The sequence below is a fragment of the Medicago truncatula genome, chromosome 8 (genome assembly GCF_003473485.1).
Source record: "Medicago truncatula cultivar Jemalong A17 chromosome 8, MtrunA17r5.0-ANR, whole genome shotgun sequence".
Classification (NCBI taxonomy): Eukaryota; Viridiplantae; Streptophyta; class Magnoliopsida; order Fabales; family Fabaceae; genus Medicago; species Medicago truncatula.
The window spans coordinates 3,596,395-3,605,364 of record NC_053049.1 but is presented as its reverse complement, the minus strand read 5'-3'; the positions used below and the strand labels follow the sequence as shown (position 1 = coordinate 3,605,364).

The 8,970-nt window shown below is 31.4% G+C and overlaps 2 protein-coding genes across 2 annotated transcripts; both read right to left on the bottom strand.

The window, feature by feature from the left end:
• Positions 1-879: 879 nt before the first annotated feature.
• Positions 880-2,546, bottom strand: LOC25500280 (ninja-family protein AFP3). Its single transcript, XM_013588650.3, has 2 exons — positions 1,962-2,546; positions 880-1,435 (listed from the first exon to the last, which is right to left on the bottom strand). The coding sequence occupies exons 1-2, from the start codon at positions 2,461-2,463 to the stop codon at positions 1,047-1,049; spliced, it is 891 nt and encodes a 296-aa protein (XP_013444104.1). The 5' UTR covers positions 2,464-2,546; the 3' UTR covers positions 880-1,046.
• Positions 2,547-3,878: 1,332 nt separating this feature from the next.
• On the bottom strand, positions 3,879-5,417 carry LOC25500279 (ER lumen protein-retaining receptor 1). The gene is made up of 5 exons (XM_013588649.3): positions 5,247-5,417; positions 4,982-5,122; positions 4,803-4,883; positions 4,442-4,569; positions 3,879-4,045 (listed from the first exon to the last, which is right to left on the bottom strand). The coding sequence occupies exons 1-5, from the start codon at positions 5,376-5,378 to the stop codon at positions 4,006-4,008; spliced, it is 522 nt and encodes a 173-aa protein (XP_013444103.3). The 5' UTR covers positions 5,379-5,417; the 3' UTR covers positions 3,879-4,005.
• Positions 5,418-8,970: the final 3,553 nt, after the last annotated feature.

Sequence of the window (8,970 nt, the reverse complement as noted above, 5' to 3'; positions counted from 1 at the left end):
TACATCCTTTGATATCCACACACACTTGTGACATGTAGCGAAAATATTAAAAGAAGAGATGAGATGAGGTGATGATGTGTTGCGAAATTACAAAAATACCTCTGACACATAGAATATATATGAAAGGTGTATAAAAAAGGATGTCTATCTATCTTTTTCCATTATATAATGGTGATCACACCTCTATATGCTTTTGCTGCACTATACATATATATGCTGAAGTACATGGTGCTCTCAAAAGCCACAAAACTCCAAATATTTGACCACTCAATTCCAAACCCAACTAAGTGGATCTGTTGTGAGATAAAGTGCCTCCACTTCCAAAAAAAACATATCCAATGATATTCCAAAAAAATAATAATATTTATACACATTTTTATTAGAGGCAAAAAGTGCTTACATATAAGAACGGAGGAAGTACAATACTTTCCACATGAAAATTAAGGCCAAATATTTTATTTGGAATTGGAGCCACCAAGAGGCCAAATTTTTTTTTTTTATTCTACACATGAGACCGTTTTTATTTGACTAGTCAAAAGACTTTTATTTGGACTTTAGAGTCACCAAGTTAAAAAAAATAAAAATTGAGGGAGGTTAAAAAGATTTGTCACAATGAATAGCAATATGAAATACTAGTTTGTTTAGAAGGAAAAGAAAAAAAAAAGATACCCATAACTATATTCCTTGGGAACAATGCATAGATTCTTTTTTCTTTTTGATTACAGAATGCATGGAATAAAGTTTATCAATAGTTGCCTCAAAAAAAGTTTATACAATAGTCACAAGAGGCACTCAAATATTAGAAAATAGAACTTTTCCTTACTACAAAAAGAAAACACAACAGGAAACAATCAAAGTAAAAAAAAAAACAATTGTTAATAATACGGTTAGAATTAGAATAGTTGATTGAAAAGAACTCCAGCAACAAAAAATATATACTCCACCTAAACATGATCCACAATACTGATTAAAACTTAATATTTTTTTCTGCTAATCTCTCTAGAGAATCAACTGATAATTAATTAAAGAACAGAAAAAGATGATCTTCAGCTAAAAGCAGAAGAATTTACTGTGATATGTCTAAGAGGGTGTGTAATGTCAGTGCCTCCAGCATGCTGCACAAACTCAGCAGGTGAAAATGTGCTTCCATGACAGACACAAACAATGCTAACTTCATCACATTTTGAATATCTGTATAAAAATCCATTCACTACTTTCCCATTTGATCCATTCCCTTTTGTGGATACATATGGCATTTGAGGCAAAGACTTCTTAATTGGAATTGGAATTTGATCGGTTTTTGTTGCCGCTGCAGCAGATTGTTCATTAAGTTTTATGCCATTTGGTTGAGTTTGGATTGTTTCCTTCAAATGAGTTGGTTCTGCAAATGAATTAGCTGAATGGCTGCGGCTGCGGCTTTCGGTGCTCCCTCCATCTGAGAAAAAATTGACATTGATAGATAATTTCATTCATTTATTCATATTGGTATTCATGTCCAAAATAAATAATTTCATCAACTTGTATCTAGTGAGTTCAATTTTTGTTTCAAATCAAGATATGTATATAACAAGACGAACACAAAAAAAATGAAAGCTAGGCACATTAATTATATCTGGCCATTGATAATTCTTTTTTATGAAATCTGATATGAAGTTATGAACTATACCATCATCCTTATTATCATTTTGATTACCTGATCAAATTAAATATATATATACATATCTATAGCCTTTTCCCTTGGTTACAATCATTCAAACTCTGTAGAATATCATAAACTTCAACAAACAAACAAATACCAAGAAAATGTCATAATTTGATTTTTATATTTAAAAAAAGCAAAAACATTAAAAAAAAAAAAAAAAAAGTTAAAACATCATACTATTAGCTGAAGAAAATGAGTCAAAATAAAAAATCTGCAGAAAAAATATATTGAAAAGAACAACAATAATAAAAATATTCACCTTCAGGAGAAGAGCTTTGATAATCAGAAATAGCAGAAGAACACCTAGAAGACCCATTAGATTTGACTTTTCCATCTCCGCCGTTAAAACCAACACCGTTAATTCTTCCTTCATTCTTTTCACTCCCAAACGAAAATGGTAACGATAATCTATACCGCAAAGTTTCATATTGTTGCGGCCGTTGAACAACCTGTAACGGTGTCATCCACGAAACAACACCGTCAACAATATCCGTCTTCTCCCTTTTAAACACCTGCTCACATTCCGGCTTCAGGTCTCCGGTCTCGAGACATGTCTCTCTTTTCTGCACTCTTTTTCTCTTCACCTCCATTCTCCTCAATGCTTGAATCTCACGTTTCATTTGTGGTTGTTGATTTTGTTCCAAACCAACGTCATGACCTAATGATATTAATTTATCAGGTCGTGATTCAGGTTTGGATTTCTTGAAAGCTCCCCCTATTGATAAACCTAAATCAAGCTCAATCTCTTCAACTTCAACCATGTTGAATGATTACTAAAGCTTCATATGCAAATTTAATAATGAAAAAACAATGAAAAGTTTACGCTGATAAAAAAAACTAACTTGTTATGTTGTGTTATGATATTTGAGGTTTTTAAAGTAGGGAGAAAGAAAGGACACGTGGTGAAAGAGGAGAAGTTAAGAAAAGCGGTTAATGACACGTTTGGAAGGAAGCACCGCTAAATAATCTCAAAACAAAGAATCTGTTCGTTATGAGATGTTATTCGAAGATTCTAAGAAAGACACGTGGATGTTATGCTTTGAAAGGTGGAAAAGGGACACGTGGTGGAACATGAAAGGGTGGTTATGGAGAGTAATAAGGGACACGTGTGTGAAAGAATGTTATTTTTTCACATGTGTGTGAATCTTTAGTTTTGGGTTGCTTGAATCTCTATGGAGAGATATGAGTGACACGTGGGGAGATAATTTGGGTGGGGTTCATGGATTTTAGGATTGAATTGAAACGTGGAAGGTTGGTGAGTTTTTTAAGGAGGGAGTGATGGTGACAAGAAGTTGAGATTGTGTACATGATTGGCTTGTACTTGCGGTGAGACTTATGGGAGAAAAGGACATGTTCTACATAATTTTACATCTTTCTTTTAGTATTATAAACAAAATTTAACCTTTCATGCTCATTTAATAATCATAATTAATGTAATTTTCATTAAAAATTAAATACATTATTTATTGAATAAATTTAAAATATTAATTTTTGTTTATACAAATAATTAAAGAGTGTATTTTTCAACAATTATTATTGAATAAAAACATTCAATCCCATACTTTTTTTTTAAGGAATTCATTCAATTACGCTATCACTCTTTCACGAACTTAATTAATTCAAAAATTATATTCCATGAGTTTATTTTGAGGGCGGTGTACTCAACACCTTAAAATTTTAAAAATGAATTTTAAAGATTCTCTTATTGATTAATTAATTATCTTAGAGCATATAGTTAGCAAAGATTATAAAACTACTATTATATTCTAAATTATTCTTATATTTGTTGAAAAAAGATATGTGATTGACATTGATGGTTGAAAAAATAGTTAATTATGATTATATTTTTACACTTTGGTAGAAATGGAAAAACATTTTAAAAAAAAATCAAGAGCAATACACTTACGCGTTTATAATGTAACTTTGACCAAATTTATTAAAATTTCTGAATCCGTCACACTAAGACGTTGTTTGTGATAAAAGTTGTAATAATGTTAATTGTACGTATTTTGAGAGTTAAAGAATCTACTTGTGAAATAAAAACAAAACAACTTCCACCAAAAAAAGAAAACTAAACGAACACAATTAAATAAATAAAAGAACTCAGAGCAACTTAATTTAAACTTTTTGAAGCTGTTCCAATTCAAAGTTGATTTTCACAAGAGTATGTGATGTATTTGCGCATTTATTGAGAAATCCATTGCAATTGTATATAATATAGATCAAGATAGATAACAATCCTTAAACTAAGTTACATGTTGCAAAAAATTTCTCAGTATACTGTATAATCAAATCAAAGATCGTTAAACAGGCATCTTCCTCAAAAGTTGCCCTTGCATGAAGCTGAAAAAACAAAACAAACAAAATGAGTTACAATATAATAGAAGAGAAAAAACTTGCACAAAATTTCATTTTGGTAGAAACACCCTTTACACTTTTCAACACTCCTTTTTTATTAACTACTACTACCAAGATATCTAATAGGGCTAGTCAAAAAATAAGGATACCAACCCTTACACGTGAACCACCTTAGGTGACATACACCCTTTAACATTGATATACAATTATGACATGCGACAAAAACAGTGAAACTCATCAAAAAAGAGGATGATGATGTTATATGAAATTACTAAAATATTCCTGCAACAATATGGAGGTTACATAAGAGCTACATAAAAAGGGTCTCAACCTACCATTTTTCAAAAAAATATGTTTAAAAGAGAAAACAAAATGATCTACCTCTTGATGTAATAGTAACAAAAGTCTGCCAAAATGAAAGACTGGACCAACTCTAATACTTGAAGAACGACCATCCAAAAATAGCCATAGCCAAAGAAAAATAGATACCTCCCTCCACTTTCATAAACCTGCAAAAGTTTAGAAAACAAAAATATTAGTCAATGTGTTACCATCCTAATACACTTCACATTTCACAAAATATTATTAAATTTGTGAAATAAGTTTTAATAAAAATTTATGTTATTTTGTATTTAATTTAAAATTCCACTGACTATTTTGTTCTAGCAATTTATGTTTCTATAACCATAGCATAGAGGTATATGAGATTTAAGAAGATATAAAAAAAATTAAAGAATCTCACATGAATAATCCAATAAGCCAGTGAAAAAAATCTTGAAACACCAAGAGCAAATACATAATAACCTGTGAATGTTTCAACCATCTGAAAAGTTGAAAATATATGTCAGAATTACATCATAGTAACTCTATGTAAAAAGAATAAAAAACACTATAGTAGAACAAAGTCTGAAGATTATAAACCTTTGCATTTTGCATATAACGAATTTGAGGAAGTACTGAAACAGTTTCCAAATACATAGTAAATGCAAAAAGGACTCGAACAATCCACATATGAGGTGTAGCTGGATTTATTAGTACTGCCAAAATTGCAGAAGGCACCACCTAGTACACAATCAATAAAATAATGTTATTTTTTACTTTATTTTTGCTTACGAACATGCATGACCTAATATGAAAAACATTAATATGAAACTATAACACTAAGAGAATATGTAATGGTATTTACCAAAAAGGATAACCACATGGTGTCAAACTCCTTGATATAGGATGATTTCAACCTGAACCTCATCAACCATATAATCATTAATGTCAACAAGAAATATAACAGATCCATCACAGTGCGGTAGTCAAACTCCATGACGACGCTACAACCTAATCTTGTTGCTAGAAATAAAGCATTAAGCTCTTGAAACTTGAGAGATAAACCTAAAAATATCAAATTGTTCTTCATGTTAGCATAATATGAAGCAAAAAGTTAAAATACTTAAATCTATAAAAATGTTTGGAATTTTTCGAATAACCATAGAATTTTTAGTATGAGAAATAAATAAGAAATATTATTATTCATTTATAACAAAATACCAACTCAAATGTTTTAAGGGCCTTGTTAACGAGCACCATCGAATCAAACTTTAAGCTTTTTAAATTAAATAATTACTTTTTAAAAGCGTCAAATTTTTCAATTTATAAAAATTTACCATTTAAGGTTCTTAAATAGTGTCTCGGAGTCGGAGACACTAGTTAACATTTTCTTTATTTTAATTAGAAAAACCTAGCAATACTAACTATATGATGAATATACACATATAACTCAAAAGATAAAGAAAAATTATATTTAATATATCCAAGAACCATCTCCATGATTTTTTATATTCAAGGAATTGAAAGTAGAGGAGAGGATATTTAATACACAAGGAATTAGGAACACTAAAGGTGACCAAAAATCCTACCAAAAAAATAAAAACACCAGAACACCAATAGAAAAGTCACACCAAACAACAAAAAAACACCTGCAACACCCCAACAGAGAAGCAAAACAACAGCATCAGCATAAAACAAAACACAAATCCTACCACACTCCTATTGCCCAAAATCAAAGGAAGAATGGATCAAGCATACTCCACCAGAGCGAAGAGACACAAGTGATAAGGAAGCAGGTTCGAAAAACCCCACTTAAAGACACCCAAACAAGCACCCCACACAGTGAGACTACCGACTCCAGCAGAGAACTGGTTCCACCAGCCACTCATAGTGGGAACAAGGAGAATCAATGTGTTTCCCAAAAAACCAATACCACGGCTCTTATGAACTAAGTCCTCCACATTTAGTACTTACTAGAAAACAAAACATCATTAAAGGATGTCTATATAGACCACACGACAGTATGTCAAACCAACAAAATATCACACCTAATCTTTTCTCTCCCCGCTAACCCCAAGAACACCTAAAAAGGACCAACCGAATCCATAGCAAAATCCACTTCCACCATAACCATCTAGAATCATATGCCAAACCGTAGAGGCCACCCCACACAAAACATAAAAAGTGATTAGTTGACTCGGAAGAGACCCCTACATGGCACAAGAGGCACTAGCAGGATCGGTGATAACCCTGCGCCTTAACAAATTAACTCTAGTTGAAATCTTATTTAGGAGAAACTGATAAGAAAATGCGTGAGTTTTAGAAGAGAAAATGAACTATAGAAAAAAAAAAATTACCTGATTCAATATTTCGACCATAAATATTTGCTAAACAAAAAAATGTGAAAAAGGGAAAACATCTTATTTGATTGACAAGCACAGAGTATCTGAGCAATGAGGATCAACATTTTTTTTAGGGGAGGGGGCATACACGTTGGAGGTGGTAGAATAAATTGAAACATTATTATGATTTTGGGGTTTGAGCAACAAATGTATGATTTTTTTTTTCTTCTTTTTGTTAACCCATCAGTTTTAAGGGAAAACTTTGGTAATACGGAGTTCAATTGGAAAGTAAGTAGTTTGGCTAATAGTTATTCCATCAAGGAATCGATCTCAAGTTCTCCGAAACAATTCATTTTTGGTGAAGTTCATTAACCACTTTATCTCAATCACTTGGTTAAAAAGAAATTGTGCAACTATTGGTTATGTTTTTTCTAACCAGTGGATCAATACGGATCCTCGGCTGCAGCTCCCTTGCGCTCTCCTAACATACATTTTTTATTTATCAAATACTTATACATTTTTTCTTAATCAAAACAATATGCAACCACAAGATTTATGCGCAAATGGCTACTGCAGTCCATCTAAAGAGACAAATTAATATCCGATTTCAATTCTTAACTATATTTTATTTAGCTTTTGCTCGAACAAAGATTAGTCTAGTGACCCCTTTTCTCAAAAAAAAAAATTAGGACAATGTGCAATTGATGATGGGAAAATAATAAACGTACCAGAGCAAGTCTTGTTAACGATGAGCTTGTATACAAGGACTACAAGGCCAATAATATGGATTGATCCAGAGGCTATGTAGAAAAAATGAGGGTCTGTGATAGTATGCTTTAGAATCACCACAGCACAAAAAGCAAGCAATATTCCCAACAAGATCTTCACTTTCATTGACCTCTTACTCAACCATCCAATCAAAACATTCACTGCAAAATCCCTCTTTGATCCCATTTTGTTGACAAAAAACTAAAATTCAGCAACCAAAATAGGGGTTTTTTTTCTTCTCAAGAATTTGTATTTGTGCTCACACAATATTTTGGAGTGGTGTAGTTCGATTGAGTAATTGTAGTGATTGGAGAATGATGTATTGATATGGCGTGGCACGAAAATTATTTTATTTTTTGAGACCACATTAACTATGAAACCGTTTCAAAAAAGTCCAAAATGCAAATAGGGACATTCTTGATGTGGGAAATGTTTTGGCAGAAAAATAATATAATTTCTTTCGACAAAAAAAAAAAAAAAAGGAAAAGATTTTCTTTGAATTACTTCCTTTATTAATTCTTTTAGTATATTATATCAAATTTTTTGTTAATGATGGTTCCCATGTCTCATAATAATATCTTAAATTTGTATAAAAGATAAAAATAAAGAACATAAAAACTTAAACTTTTTCAAAATATATATCTTCATTTTTTGTTCAAAAAACTTATCGTGAAATTCACACACTAGAGACAGAAGTGATAGATACTATGGGTTTGAATATAGTATAGGATTTCACACATCAAATTAAGGGTGTTCAAAACCGAACCAACCCAATAGAAAAACCGCAAATCAAACCAATCCAAATCAAAACCGCAAAAAACCGCACTTGGTTCAAATGAAATCGGATGACTTTTCCACTGAACCGCGCGGTTTGGTTTGGTTTGCGGTTTGCATCTCAGCAACCGAACCAAACCAAACCGCAAGAATAATGAATATTACCTAAACATGTACTAGCCCAATTACATAACCTAAGAATAATCTCTTTTGATTCAATTTTTCCATTTTTCCACCATCAGGTTCAATTCTAATTTCTTACCATCTATTTCAATTCATTCCACTGACGAATTTGTTTCATTTTCTTCCCAATAACTTGTTTCATGTTTATGTTTCTTCTTAATTTTACCTATTTTGTTATAAGTTTTACCTAATATTTTATCATATAAACAGCAAAATAAAATGTTCTATGTTTATTTTGTAACAAGTTGACAATATTAAAGTTAATGTAATTTTTTTTCTCGCGATAAACCGCACAAATCGAACCAATCCAAGCCGCATTGGTTTAGTTTGGATGACTTTTTAAAAGTCAACCAAACCAAACCGCATGTTTTTTATCTCGCGGTTTGGATAACTTTTATATTCAAAACCGAACCAAACCGCAATACGAACACCCCTACATCAGATATCTTCATAACCTTTTACCATCTAATTTAGCACTATGTGGCTTTCAAAATAAGAAAATACATATAATTTGGAATAGAA